At 41.1% G+C, this 15,818-nt stretch overlaps 1 protein-coding gene across 2 annotated transcripts in view; it reads right to left on the bottom strand.

Moving 5' to 3' along the window:
- Positions 1–7,913: 7,913 nt before the first annotated feature.
- LOC126765693 (phosphatidylinositol 5-phosphate 4-kinase type-2 alpha) overlaps positions 7,914–15,818 on the bottom strand; it is a 42,804-nt gene continuing 34,899 nt past the window's right edge. For both annotated transcript variants that reach the window (XM_050483422.1, XM_050483423.1), the window contains exons 7-11: positions 15,606–15,771; positions 15,380–15,531; positions 15,227–15,321; positions 13,550–13,614; positions 7,914–8,143 (exon numbers count right to left, since the gene is read on the bottom strand). In XM_050483422.1, coding sequence (XP_050339379.1) covers positions 8,027–8,143; positions 13,550–13,614; positions 15,227–15,321; positions 15,380–15,531; positions 15,606–15,771 — 595 coding nt within the window. In that variant the 3' untranslated portion in view covers positions 7,914–8,026. The remainder of the gene's footprint in view (positions 8,144–13,549; positions 13,615–15,226; positions 15,322–15,379; positions 15,532–15,605; positions 15,772–15,818) is intronic.

Here is a 15,818-nt window from a genome sequence, read left to right as displayed (position 1 = left end):
CATAATTTATTGGATCTGCTTGGTAAAGCCTAACAATAAGTATTCAAATCTTAAATCTATTTAAAACTAAAAAAGCTCAAGAATGCGGTTGAGCTTTTTTGGTGGTACGGTTTTCATTGCGTCCTCTTTTCCACTGTAATGATAAAATATTTTCTTGTTTAAAAAGAACTTATATCCAATTTTTAATCTTTTTAAAGGGAACGTGCCATTTATTTATTTTTTGAAGTTCATTCTATTTAAGTTTTCTCTTTAAAAAAATTATTCTTCTTTTCGTTTATGAAGAGAAATCTCGCAAGTTTATAGTTTCGTTTTTGAAAGAAAGAGCTACAGTGAATTTATTACAAACAAATTGCTATTGTTAGTAGGACACATTGACAATCATTTTTTAAACTCCCATTTTCAATCTTTTTAATATTTGCGCTTTTTGCTTTTGAATATTTTTCTTTGTGAAGCCATAAATGATGGTGTACATGTCAGGCGATTTGACTTTATATTCTTTTATATTATGTCCTCTTTTAAGACATTTGGTGAATAATTTGTTTTTCATAACCGTATCCCATTTCTCCCGTGTAGAAAGAGCTTAAAATATATAAAAATAAAGTATATTATGTTGAGTATTAAATACCATTATGCATTTAAATGCTGCATTGTGTAATTTTGGTGATGTTTTTGAAGCTTGTGCTGCTTCTAGTGCATACCTTTCATGATTCAGAAACGAGTATAGTGAATTTAAAGTCGGTATTTCCTTGGGGTTTTTAAGACTATTTTTATTCCAAAATCTTTAATTGTTGTCTAGTTTTTTTAAAAGTGTATCAAAAAAAAAATAATTATTAATTGCTAGTACCTTTAATTGTAAATTTTTCATGAAGGTACCAGGCGACAGAAAAATGTGTCGAGGTTGAAGGTAGATTTGCAATATAACTTGCAGCCGATCCTCTTAATGTAGATTTTTAAAATGTTACACTGTTTATGGTTTTACACTGTTAATGGTTAAATCGAACACAGAAGTAAGACACGTCTCTTTATTACGGCAATCCAAATTAGAAGAGGCCGTTACAGCGATAGTAATATGTACAATGGTTTAACGAAACAATAGAAATAAGGAATACTAGGTAATTGAGGAACAACGCACAGGGTACATCGTGTGAAATTAAATAATAAATTTAAAGTAAATCTTAGACATCCTGCCCGGTCGAAGCAACTGCTTCGAAATCGTCCGGTTGTAAAAGTAAGCACAGTTTTTGTACTGCCCGGGTGCACACGCCATTAGAAGTCATCAATGTTGCGTTTCGAACAAGGCCATCACTGCCAGGATGTACCTCTGTTACACGACCCAGTCGCCAATGTGTTGGGGGGAGGTTTTCATGTCTGACTAGGATAATGTCTCCCACTTGAATATTTTCGGTACGCCTGCGCCACTTACTTCGTGATTGTAGAGTCGCCAAATACTCTTCACTCCACCGATGCCAGAACTGTTGATGGATTCGTCGTAACCACTGCCAGTGCTTTAGTTGGTTAGATAGAATTTCCGCCACGGTCGGTTTTGGCATTGCGATAAGTGGAGCGCCAATGAGGAAGTCTCCAGGTGTTAGCGCATATTTGTCTTCAGGGTCATCAGTCAGCGGTATAAGCGGACGCGAATTCAAACAAGCTTCAATTCGTGTCGCTAGTGTTTGTAACTGCGAATGCCACATCGCCTGATTACCGATGACAAGAACCAAATGTCGTTTTGCGGACTTCACGGCAGCCTCCCACAATCCACCTTGATGGGGGGACTTGGGGTTATAAAGTGCCAACTCGTCCCAACGTTGGCGAGATATTGTTGATTCTGCTCACTGTGCAAAGCGGCTAGATCTTCCTTCATCATCCGATTGGCTCCGACGAAAGTTGTAGCGTTGTCGCTATATAAGTCACGACACAAACCGCGTCGACTAACAAAACGCGTGAAAGCGTTTACAAACGCCTTCGATGACAAGTCATCCACCAACTCGATGTGGACAGCTTTGGTAGCCATACATACGAAAACTGACAGATAAGTTTTCACGGTACTGCGAGATCTTTTAGTGCCAGTGCGGAGTGAAGAAGGACCGCAGTAATCTACACCTGACACCAAAAATGGCCGAGATACGCTGACCCGATGTCGTGGTAGTGAGGCCATCTGTTGAGTAATGGTAACTCCCCGATGTCTTCTGCAAATCACACATTTATGTACCATACTGCGGACAACTTGCCTTACATGAAGAATCTAATAGCGGTAGCGTAGGGTCTGCAGCATCAGCTGTGTACCGCCATGAAGGGTGTCGATATGAGTTTGGTGAACAAGCAGCCTAACTAAATCGCTAGCCTTCGGAAGTATAGTTGGATGACGATGTTCTTCTACCAATGCTGATCTATGAAGGCGGCCGCCTACCCGGATGACACCATGATCATCTATGTAGGGGTTAAATCCTAGTAGGGGGCTCGAAGATGATAAGTTGGTTGCTTCGTGCAAACAACGTAAGTCTTAAGGAAACGCAGACGATTGATCAATACGAATGAGCAATTCAAGCGCATTATCTATCTCTGGGGCTGTAACAAGATGTTGTCGAAAATGGCGATACCTTGGTAACCAACGCAAAACTATAGCTGTAGTTCTGATAAGTCGTTTGATGGAACTAAAACGCTGTGTTAGTGGAATATGTTTTCCATCTATACGTCGGGTGATAAGCTGCAATCTAATTAAGGATGCGAAGGTTAAAACTCTTGACCTCTCTTCACTCTGCATAGTTATACGTTCGTCAGCTTGTAACTCCGGTGCCTGGTCAAATGGGGTTGTTTTCTGATGTAACCAATCTGGGCCCGACCACCACAAATGGTGACTCAGCAACCCCTATGGAGTCACACCACGGCTGGCGCAATCCGCTGGATTCTGCGCTAAACGTACATAATGCCACAAATCTAATTACGTCAATTGTTGTATTTGCCGAACCCTGTTGGCAATATATGGCTTTAACATCACTGGCTGTTTGTGTAACCAACTCAAGACAATACTGGAACAGAGGTATCCTCCAAACTTAACGCCTTGCGAATATTACAAATTGTCTTGGCTAATAAGAGAGCGCCACATAAATAGTTCCAGTCGAGGGATTGTGGCTCCTTTCAACGGCGCAACCTTGGTGCGTGCGGTAAGCAAGGAAATCTTGGCTTTGTCATCATTGTCAATAGTGCGTGCGTAAACTACAGCAGCATAGGCTTTCTGACTGGCATCACAAAAACCATAGAGGGAAGTACGATTAGTAGCATCCATACTAAGCCATCGAGGTACACGAACCTTATCGAGAATACTTAAGTCATCGCGAAATTTAAACCAAATATGACACAGATCTTTAGGTAGTGGAGTATCCCAAGATATACCCGTAGACCAAAGAGTCTGTATAAATACCTTGCCCGGTATAATGACTGGTGCCAAAAATCCAGTGGGGTCATACAATTGGGCTACATCACTAAGAACTCGCCGCTTTGTCGGCATTTCATTATACTGCTTCAGTGATACCATAAATAAAAATTCGTCACTCACCGGGTCCCAACGCAGCCCTAGCACTGTAGCTATAGGTAGGTGGATATTGCATTCATGTAGAGAAGAGGATTCTCCAATTTTCGCTAGAACGGCGGCTCTATTCGAATTCCACTCTCGAAGTCTAAAACAACCATTCGACAAAGTCAGGGATACATTCTTGGCTAAAGTGACTGTGTCTTCAACGTTAGTACAGCTCGTAAGGAAATCGTCCACATAAAATGAAGAAAGAACGGCAGAACGCGCCGACTCGGCTTGATGAAGGTCACCAACTACTCCACAATTATCGACAGCACACTGTTGTAATGCTCGCACTGCGTTGTATTGGCTACATGCCATGCCAAACGTCACCGTCATAAGCTGATATATCTTAACGTTCTCGTTCGGGGATTCGCGCCAAAGGATAAGTTGGAGATCTCGATCCTCCGGTGCTACTAAAACTACCTGGCGAAACGTCTTTTTCACGTCAGCGGTCAGAGCAATTGCGTATCTTCGGAATCGGAAAAGGATATCGTTCAACGAATTCTGAATGGTTGGACCCACACGTTGTATATCATTTAGAAAAACACCATTTGATGTTGGTGCTGAAGCATTAAAAACGACACGAAATTTGTCTAGCACGGCATGATGCGGAATGTAATATACATGATTGGAATCATTATAGGTACCTAGAGCTTCCATGTGCCCTAGCCCGATATACTCCTTCATGAAAGCGATGTATTTGTCACGTAATGGTGTATCGGAGGAGAGTCGACGCTCCAAACGATAGAATTACCTTAAAGCGCAGCAATAAGAGCCGCCTAGGGGTGGTGCGTTAGCTTGCATTAGTAAGCGCACCATGCGCCCATGCGCAAGCGCCTTTCCGATGTTCACATTCATTTGCTCACATTCATCATCAATAACCTCGCCGCCATCAGACTCTTCCAAAATGTTGGCGCTATATGAGCGCAAGCCTGAATTATTAATTGAAGATGTTGACGCGGGCGCAAAAATAGCCCAACCCAAACTCGTAAGTTTTGCATGTGGTTCATTAGGACCACCATTAATCGTGTCTCCCTTCAAAATGAGACCCCAGACGTCAGCTCCTAGCAGAAGGTCAATGCTTCCCGGAGTACCGAAATGTGGGTCTGCCATTTGCAGCCCAGCCAAATGTTTATATTGATTTCCAAAGATTTGTGCTGTTGGAAGCACCGATGTAATAAAATCCTTGCCAACCGTTCCTCCGAATTGTCCTCAGAAACATATGCACATGCTGTTGCCAGAAGTATGATCTGGTCACCCCGAACATGGCATCCAATAACCGAATCGTGACGTCATAGCTTGAGCCGGCATTAAAGGTAGACCAAGCTGAGGTTTAGTAGTTGTAGTAGTTTCCACTCTCCTTGTGGTGAGAGGAGGAGCAGACCTTTGTGGCTCTCGACAAAAAATGGTATTATGTCTGCGGCCACATTGACGGCATCCTCCAGATGAACACTGTTTAGACATATGCCCTGACCCCAAGCAATTAAAGCATAGGCCTGCTTTCTTGAGGGCATCGAAACGTTTCTCCTGTGGTAAGTCAAATAACGTTGGACAACGCGTGACCTTATGAAGATTTTGACAATATTGGCATTTTGCTTCTTCCATTGAATGGTTGCATTTGACGGTGCGCGCCGTTGATACACGCTGATGTTGACGACTGGATGTGTCGGTACCATTGACGACTTCAACAAGCTCCGTTGACAAAGTTTGAGCCCTTTTCTCCAAGAACTTGAGTAGCTCCGATAAGCTTGACAATTCCGTTGGGGAGCAGTGCATGCACCATTTACGCTTTGTTGTAAGAGGGAGTTTTGATACCACAATATGCACCGTTAATGCATCCCACTCTTGAACTGGCAAATTCATAACAGCTAACGAACGCAGAGAACCACATCTACAATATGCAACAATGATTGCGCTGACGCCAACGAAAGGGTTAGGAAACGTGTAACACGAATTTCAGCCAACTGTTTAGGGTTATCATATCGTTCCTTCAAAGCTGCCCACAGTTCCTCGTTACCTCCTGAATAAATACCACCACCTAATGGCACCGCTGAGCAGGGAACAGCTTGTCGCAGCTTACCAAGTTTGTACGCGGTGGGCAATTCTCGGTTGTGCACCAAGGTCTCGAATGCGTCCTTGAATGCCAACCAATTGTGTAACGCGCCATCAAATGAAGGAATATGTAACGGCTCCAATTTCAATTCGACCGACGAATTCATATTGCCCTCCGTAGGAGCGTACGTCTCGTCATTCTTGCTCGGACGCAAGCGCATCAGGCTGGAACATAAATCATTGTAAGTTTCTTTGGTGACGTTCCACCATGCTGAATGTACTTCCAACTCCTCCTCTTTCGCCAGACTCACGAGCGCCTCGTGGTTTATGAGCATGCGCTCGTAATGAGATCTCGCCGAATTCAACAGTTGCTCAACCTTGGGTGCATCTAATTTACCTGTGCGCGCCTTGCGCACCTGTTCCAATGTGCGAGAAATAGCCGACGCATGAAACTGGCGAAGATTGATTTCTGCCATGTTTCACTACGTATGTAAAGTGCTGGTATGCTTTACAATTACAACGAAGATTTTATCCAAAAATATCGCGTGAATCTTTTAGGATAGCGTCAAACCAATTTATTTACGGAAACCGCCAATTAAGGCTCTCAAAATTAAAAAGGTTCTTAGTCCTCACAGGAGGCACTAAAAATTATGTTAATGATTAAATCGAACGCAGGAGTAAGACACGTCTCTTTATTACGGCAATCCAAAGTAGAAGAGGCCGTTACAGCGATAGTAATACAATAGTTTAACGAAACAATAGAAATAAGGAATACTAGATAATTGAGGAACAACGCACAGGGTGCATCGTGTGAAATTTGATAATAAATTTAAAGTAAATCTTAGACATGTGTCTGGAACATTTTGAGAAAATTCCTTAAAAGGTTGACACCGAGCGTATTCTCCTGAAAATTGGGGATGTCAATTTGAGGCAAGGTACCATCTAACCATTTTCTGTCGAAACTATCCTGAAGTTTCCTTAATTTCTTAATTCTTCTTTTAAATTTATAATCATGGTTCTAAAATGAAATTTTGCGGTTCTTCTTTGATTTTCCATTTACGTAAGAAAAGATATTATACTATATATAAAACTATGGGATCTGGCCACACGTCGCTTCATTTCATTTAAGTATTATATAAAGAATGATAATCATCCAATCAAAGGTATATTTCCTTTGCCAAAAACTATGTATAGCAATCCAATTGATGGCGATCCGTTTCTTTATATGCAATTTTTTATTGTCATTTTTTTTTTTTTGTTAATTTAAAATCTCGATACGTATTATCGAATTCATAAATGGTTAATGACTAACAAACAAATCTTAATTACAAGCCAATTCCTCCAGATATGTTCATTTCAAAAATTTGTTAAAAAAATACATTTGCAATTTAGTTACGAATATATTGTAATATAAATGATGTATTTTTTTTTCGTTTTTATTTAAAGTATGTACATACATTCCTGTTCTGACATAAAAAAGTCGAAGTTATCTCCCGTTGAAAGTAAATTATCATATGCATATGCACAAAAGCAATATTAAAAATGTGTCCATGAAACAGACTTTTAGTTCCCGCGTGTCCGGGTGTTCTTCACCACAATTATCTCGGTTTGATTATCTAGCAAGCCACTTAAATTAGTGCAGATAGATTTGAACGCCCATATCCTCCTCTCCTCGATACGGATATGAATTTTGGTGTGAAATTTTGAACAGCAAAACATTTGTTCACGTAAAATCGAAATATTAACCTACATGCATACATACAATTTTCCCGAATATATATCAATTAGCATTTTCTATAATGAAACTAATTTCGTGTCTTTATTTAGATTCTTTTATGAAATAAATTTAAAGAGACGTTGCTCCATTAAAGTTATTTTAAGATAATAAAAATATAATATTATTAATACAGAAGATGTTACTCAATGCATGTGATTTGAAAAAAATATTATTGGTATGGAAATGAAACTGAAAATATAATAAGGTTGTATTTAAATCAGATGTCGGTTATTTTAAGCCGCCATCCCAGGGCAAACCTGAACCCAATGGAATGCAATAATTTCTCCGAACTGCGATGAAGGTGTAAGAAGCGATATTTATTACTGGCTTTCGAAACAACAATGATAGCGTCGCATTCTTTTTAGAAGTTCAATGCTTATCATTACATCATTACCCCCGCGTCATTAATTAAATTAAACTCTAAGGAATAGAAACAGCTTCAAAGTGACAAATCTGCTAAAGAGTTAATCAGAGTTAAATTGTCGATAACCATTAATAACAGCATAGATATATAGTCTAAATTCGCACGACGTATGCATATGTTCAGGGTTATATTTTTTCAGTTCACAGTTAATTTTCAAAAATGGGCACCAGCATACATACGCGTACAAGGAAGCAATTAATTACTCGATCGCTTTGTCCATGAAGTCAAGAAATCGTTTGGCATATTGTTCGGGATCACAGGTAGAAATTCCATCTACATTACTTCCATACTTCACAGTTTTAGCTGCTTTGGCGGCCTAAAAAATAGAATTATAAATTAATAAACGAAATTAACTTTTGATCATTAAATAAACAATGTCAATACATTGAAACAAAATGTGTTTTACACATTATGATAATGTATATATATTTTTTTTTACAAATTGTAAGAAGTTAAACACTTTCAAAATCGGTCCTTACGAAAAGAAATTCTAAGGAGTCCAATTAAGAAGTTTGGGGTACAGTAATTTCAAAATGTCTGTTTTATATCTTCAAGTACAAAATATTAAAAATATTTTCTGAAAATTTTAAGTAAGTTCAGCAAAAACTTTTCGAATTGTTCGATAATTAGCAGAAAGTTCTCTGGAACTCGTGCGTGTAAAACCTCGAAAGCGTTTCTCTCGATAGCTTTCAACGAAATATTTACACCTTGTTTTTTGAAACCTGAAAATCTAATGTGTGCTCGAAGAATTTTTTGTTTTCTAATTTCGATTTTTTATAAACTGTTGGTTTATTTAACGAAAATCTGGAAAAACAAACTTTTCGAAAACTGAAAAAATATTTTTTGTTCTAAAGATTTTTCATTTTTAATTTCGATTTTTTAAACAGTTAATTGTTGGGTTTTTTCCCGAAAATATGAGAAAAAATTTTTTTAAACATTTTGCTGGCTAAAAAAAGGTTTTGTTTGATTGATTTTAGATGAATGTCCAAGGATTAGTGGTGGGCACCGCCGGGAGCTTCAATTGAAACTAAATCAACACAAACAGACATTACTTTGAAAGTTATTATTATTTTTTCTGAATTCTGACAAGTCGAAACCCCATACATATGCTTTGTTTTTCACTTTTTTAAATCAAAATACTTAAAAATTTTTGTTGCATCTTTTTAGAAATAAATAAATATGGATAATGTCTGGTTAAGGTCTCGTAGCGAATAAAAATAAATAAGAACAGAAAGATCATGCCATTCATAATCGTGTGGTGGGTAACGGAAAATCTTTTAGAATTACCTTTCTCTGAATAAAACCCGGTGCTGGACCGACCAGAGTTTTTTTCAAGAGGACTTGCTCTATCCGTGCATACCCATTTTATGGTAGCTTCGAAGTTGGCGGATGCTATTCTAAATCCCATTATTTGATTTTTAATTTTTTTTTTTTATAAATTTATTCCGTCTAAACAAGAGGACCAAAATAGAAAATTACCTAAATATTTTTTTCCATTTAAAATGCGGCAACTGAAACGGGGCCATTCGAGATGGCAATTACGACAGCAGTATTGCAAATTTGTCAAAGTATCACGTTCTCCGTGAATTTTTGGAAACCCTTGCAACAACAATATGTTCTGCCGTCACTACTAATTTACAACACTGAACAAGATGGAGGTGGACGAGTTGTCGGAGCAGCCCTGCGGGAGCAAGTCCGGACAGGCAGGGCCAGCAACGACCACTGACGTCCCCGCAGATGACCGGAGCACGGAGCTACCCTCAACGCAGGAGCTCCTAGACGGACTAGGAGACCCAATGGGCAGCAGTGCGGTTGACGGCGGGGTAGAGGATCTCTCCCTCCTCGAACCCATTCTATGATGGCCGACGTCATGGAAGTTGCCCAAGTGAACCTGCATCATGCGGCGGCAGCCTCAGCTGTCATTACAAGCAGGTTCACTGCGGAGAAACTGGGCGCACTGCTGATCCAGGAGCCTTGGGTCTATAAGGGAGAGATAAAGGGCCTCAAGACGGAGGCAAATAAGGTAATCTGGGACCTCTCGAGCGAGAGGCCTAGGACGTGTATAGCTGTCAGAAGCAATATTGATTTCTTTTGCATTTCAGAGTTTCTGACACAGGACTTGGTAACGGTACAGGCCAGGGATACTGAGGGCAAAGACCTCGTCCTCGCCTGAGCATACTCCCTCATCATCGGCTGCGATGCTAACGCTCACCACACAGAATGGGGCAGCACCGACTGCAACGTGAGAGGTGAGTCCCTATTAGAATATGTTTTAGGCAGTAATTTAGCGATCGAAAATGTAGGGTGTGACCCACTTTTGTAACTATTAACAGGAGGGAGGTGCTGGACCTCACCTTGAGCAATGAGCCTGCAAATGGATTGGTCTCGCAATGGAGAGTCTCTACGGAGCCCTCGTTGTCAGACCACAGGATTTTAAGGTTCACGCTAAGGGCAGAGGTCAGGAAACTCCCCCCTAGGCGCAACCCTCAGAAGGCGGACTGAGATGCCTTCAGGATTATACTAGGTGAGGAATTGGGCAGGGGGGAGCAGACCGATAACAGCGTGTCAGGCCCAGGCTTGGAGAGTAGGCTATCTAAGCTAAACGAGTCTGTCATTAACGCTTATCATGGCAGCTGCCCCCTACAAATGACCACAGACAGGCGAAACAGTCCCTGGTGGTCCAGGAAACTATCAGACCTCCGGAAAAAAGTACGCAGACTATTCAACAAAGCGAAGCGTACGGGGGTCTGGGAGGAATATAGGAGCTATCTCACCTTATACAATAAGGAGATCAGGTCTGCAAAGCAGGCTAGCTTCAGGAGATTCTGCGAGAACGTTACCTCAACGCCAGAGGCGGCTCGGCTGCATAAAGCTCTGGCTCAGAGGCACCAACGACGCAGTATTAGCAATCAAAAGAGGAGATGGGACATTCACGACCAGCGCAGAGGACAGAGCGACGGAGCTTCTGCGGGCGCACTTCCCGGAGACGGTTCGGGAAGACCAGTGTCTACCTATGATCGAACACAGGCCATCCCGCGAGGATTGGAGTACCGCCAAACGGCTTTTTACGGCGGACTCGATCCGGTGGGCAATGGCCTCGTTTGAGAGATTCAAGTGGATGGTATTTTTCCAGCGCTGTTACAGCAGGAGGAGCAGCATTTACTGCCTCACCTGATTCGGCTGCTGAGGGAAAGCCTCGCATTGGCGTTCATCCCTGAAGTATGGAGGACATCGAAGGTGATCTTCATACCCAAGGTGGGTAGGAAAGACTACTCATTGGCGAAATCTTTCAGGCCAATCAGTCTAACGTCTTTCCTACTAAAAACCATGGAGAAGATCGTGGACCATGAAATAAGGTCAACAGTGCTGAAGAGAGCACCCCTGCATGCGGCTCAGCACGCCTACAGAGCGGCTAGATCCACTAACACTGCTCTGTACCAGATAACCTCTGAAATAGAGAGTTCACTGGAGCATGGAGAGGTGATGCTTTGCGCGTTCTTAGACATCGAAGGTGCCTTTGACAACACGTCTCATAAAAGTGTAGCCAAGGCACTGGAGAAAAGGAAAGTGGCAGCGACGGTGCGCAGATGGATTGAATCTGTATTGCGTACCAGAGTTGCTGAGACCACAGTAGGTGACAAGAGGATTCGTCTTGGCACAACAAGAGGCTGCCCACAGGGAGGTGTGTTATCACCCCTGCTATGGAGTCTAGTTGTAGACGACCTGTTAGTACTGCTAACGAACAATGGGATCCGCTGCCAAGGGTATGCGGACGACATTGTAATTATAGCAAGAAGCAAATACGAAGATACTCTCTGTGACCTAATACAAGGAGGTCTAAACCTGGCGAAGATGTGGTGTAAAGAGGTTGAATTAAACATCAATCCCTCCAAGAGGACCGCAGTCCCGTTTACGAGACGCAGGTCCTTACCCGGTCTCAGGAACCTTACACTTGGGGGCAGAGAGATAGGAATGACCGGAAGTGTCAAATACCTAGGGTTAATGCTAGACTCTACGTTGCGGTGGAATCAGCATGTAAACCTGACCCTGGTCAAGGCAACAAAAGCTTTAATGGTGTGCAACCGGCTGGCGGGCAAGTCCTGGGGCTGTAAGCCAAGGATCCTCAGGTGGTTGTACACCATGATAGTGCGACCAATAATCACATACGGGGCGGTGGCCTGGGCCTCAATAGCTTCGCAGACTTCGGTTAAGACCAAGCTATCGAAGCTGCAACGGCTAGCCTGTGTCTGCATGACGCAATGCGTACCTGTCCAACGGCAGCACTGGAGGTTCTGATGGAGCTTACTCCGCTTCATTTGGTTATCGGTCAGGTGGCCAAGCACACAATTCTGCAAATAACGGCAGAGGGGTGGGGCAAAGGTAGGGTAATCTCGTCCCAGAGGATGGAAAAGATAAGTGGCGATGTACCATCAGCCCTCCTCCCGAGGGACAGCACTACCAAAACAGTTAACTTCAAGAAGAAGTTTAAGGTCACCCTCGGCAACAAAGACGAGTGGAATGATTCCAACCTCGAACTGATGCTGAGGAATAGTACGCTAAGGTGGTACACCGATGGATCGAAAATGTCGGAGGGAATCGGTGCGGGGATCGCGGGACCACGCACTAAGCTCTCCATACCCATGGGAGAGTTCCCAAGCATTTTCCAGGCAGAAGTTTTGCCATAAGTCGGTGTATAGAAATAAACCTCCATCGCAACTATCGCAATGAGAGAATAGCCATTCTCAGCGATAGCCAAGCGGCGCTAAAAGCGATCTCTTCTTACGAAATCAAATCGCTATTAGTGCAGGAGTGCAGGGTGAGGCTGAACAGCCTTGCAGTACGAAACCAGGTAGACCTAATCTGGGTGCCTGGGCACAGAGGTATAGTCGTTAATGAACTGGCGGATGAGCTAGCCCGCTCCGCAGCCTCCACCAAGATGGTGGGACCGGAACCCTTTATTGGGATAGGTCCACATACCATAAAGGAGCTACTTCGCAGGGAAGAAGGAGTGGGCAGAGAGGAGCATTGGCGGCAAACGCGTGGTATGAGACATGCCAAGTTGCTAATGGGAGGATACAATCTAAGCAGGTTCAAGGTTATAATAAACCTCCCCAGGAACAAATTCAGGCTACTGGTCGCATGGTATACCGGCCACTGCAAGCTGAATAGGCGCCTGTACAAGATGGGCCTATCCTCTTGCAATCACTGCCGGTTCTGCGACTTGGAGCCTAAAACCCCGGAGCACCTGCTGATTGACTGCACAGCAGTCTGTAGACGCAGGACTAAGGCCCAAGGATCAATGCTTCCCGATAGGGATCGCATAGCCTCACTAGCGCCCAGAAGTCTATTGAACTTCATCGATGCGCTGGGGCTAGGTGAGTCCATGTAGGTTAGGAGAGGGCACAATAGACCAAAGGTCGCGGTGCATACCTCGTATTAATCAATCAATCAATCAACACTGTTGCTGTACTGCTGACTGCTGTAATTATTACGTAGCTCGGTCGCACCTAATATTTTCCGTTGCCATTTAACGTTCTTTATATAACATTAAAACATAAATTACAGTTTAAAATTTTATACTTTTAAAATTAGATAAATTCAACTGTGTTTCGGCCAACACATTAAACAGATGATTGATAATTCATCATAATTAACTTTTACTTGAAGCGAATCAAAATATGCAATACATACAACATATTCTACATTCTATCTTTGTCCTTACCTGTTTTTTTACACCATATTGTGTTAGCACATCTATAATGGCAATAAAATAAATTTCTCTTCTTTCTGTAATTACAAAAAAGAATATTGTGTTCATTGAAATTTATTTGATTATAGAAGCTGTTGGTATTTACAAAATTTGCAATGAACCGAACCAATATTTGATAATATTTTCATAACCTATCAATTTCAAATACAAGGTGCGTTCCAAAGTTAACAGGACTTGAAAAAAAACAGAATAAATGGGTTTCTGGGCAAAATCAATTTCTTTTATTCAAAATAGTCTCCTTCTGCTTCAATACAGCTTTTTGCACGGTCCAAAAGCATGTCGAACGAGGTTTTTTTAGCTCGTTGGCCGGTATGGCCGCCACTATGCCGGTGCAAGCCTGTTGAATGGCCTATACGTCTGCATAACGCTTTCCTTTCATGGGCAAATACTCTTTTCCAAAAGGGAAGAAGTCGCACGGTGCCATATCAGCTGAATACGGGAAGTGGTTAATGGTTGAAATGTGATTTTTTGTCAAATAATCGGTCACAAGCGTCCATCGATGAGAGCAATTTTTCGTCCTCAGTCAATTTGTGCGGAACGAACCGTGCACACATCTTTCGTAAGCCCAAATGTTAGGTCAAAATGCGATAAATCCATCTTCAGTTCCATTTCCATGAATTTCAATAATGATTTCGGCTGTTTTTGATGAATTCAGGCACAGTTTCGATGGAATTTCTGGTGATCACGGATTTTGATTGGCCCACATGTTGATCGTCATTTATGTCCTCACGACCAGTTTGAAAACGTTGAAACCACTCATGCACTCTGCTACGGGATAGGCAATCACCGCCATAAACATGTTTCATCAATTGAAACGTTTCGGTAAAAGTTTTTTCAATTTTAAAACAAAATTTAATGTTGGCTCTTTGTTCGAAGCTCATTTTCGCACCGATAACACAAACATACTGACACTTAAACGCAATAACTTCACTTCCAATCGATGAAATGTCATGAAATTCTCACTGGACAATGGATAAAGATAGCAGTCGACATATAGATGGCGCCACCAGGGCGCTAGATTCAAAAAGTCCTGTTTACTTTGGAACGCTGCTTGTATAATAGCCCTGACACAGCGCTAATATGCAAGTTTTTAATGTACAAGAATTTCGTGCATTTATCAGTGCTAGTATATTTCCAAAAACAAATTTTAATATATTTAGATGGCAGAAAATAAACAACGCACAGTTTGCTATACATTTTTCCATTATTCTTAACTTTTTCGCACACTTTTTTGGCATTACAATCAATTATTACTTTTAATTTCACTCTATTATCTCTTAACGTAGTTAATAATAAACGAATTTTTTCGTAAAATTTATATTGATTTTCCAAATATACCAAAATTTCTATTAATAATTTATCTTATTCATTTTTATTTCACTTTTTTTTAATAAATAAACAAATTTTACTATCAGCTGTCTAAATGCACAAATCTGCCGTCTGTCACCATAAAATTGCAATGCGCATTAGCGTTGCTTAAGGCGCATTAATTTTGCTCGTCTGTCAGGGCTATAACATAAGTATTAGTATAAAAATGGTTTGTGAGAATATAATATAGCAAGATTTCCTTTAAAATATTATCAGGCTAACATGCTCATAAATAAAATAGTTACAAAAAATTAATTTTACCTTCAACGCTTGGAATAGCGTAGATATCCACTTCATAGACAACTTCCTTATATTGTGCGCCGCGCGGTGAGTCAGGTGGTGTATTGTAAGTCCATCTATAATTTACGTATTTATATGTTTGAATAATATATGTATATTGTTCAGTGAATTTACCTTTCTCCACTATCACATTCCTCGCTTTCGCTGTTTTCGCTTCGTGCAGTCCCTTGAGAGTTTTCCCCTTGCAATGCTTCCTCTTCAGCACGAACACAGTCATGTATGCCGACTAAGAGCGAGTAGTCCATTATGTGCAACTTTGTAAGGAGCTTTTGTAATAAAACAAACCGATAAAAAAAATTTAAAATTCATTAAATTATTGAAAAATTAACTTTTTACTTACATCAACATCACTTGATAAAGTGTCCAACAATTTTGTTTTTGCTTCTCCGATTTCAATCTTGACTTTTTGCTTTATAAAGTCATTATCTTTGTATGTAGGTAAATACTTTTCTAACTCCTTTTCAGATGCCTCACGATCAACGGTACTGCCTTTTAAGTCAAATTTCCTTAAAGCGTAAATTAATTAAAAAAAATATGCTAACAATAATGTGAA

This window comes from Bactrocera neohumeralis, unplaced genomic scaffold (assembly GCF_024586455.1).
Source record: "Bactrocera neohumeralis isolate Rockhampton unplaced genomic scaffold, APGP_CSIRO_Bneo_wtdbg2-racon-allhic-juicebox.fasta_v2 cluster11, whole genome shotgun sequence".
NCBI classification, from domain to species: domain Eukaryota; kingdom Metazoa; phylum Arthropoda; class Insecta; order Diptera; family Tephritidae; genus Bactrocera; species Bactrocera neohumeralis.
Note: the sequence above shows the minus strand (reverse complement) of the source record. Positions and strands in the feature narration are given on the sequence as shown.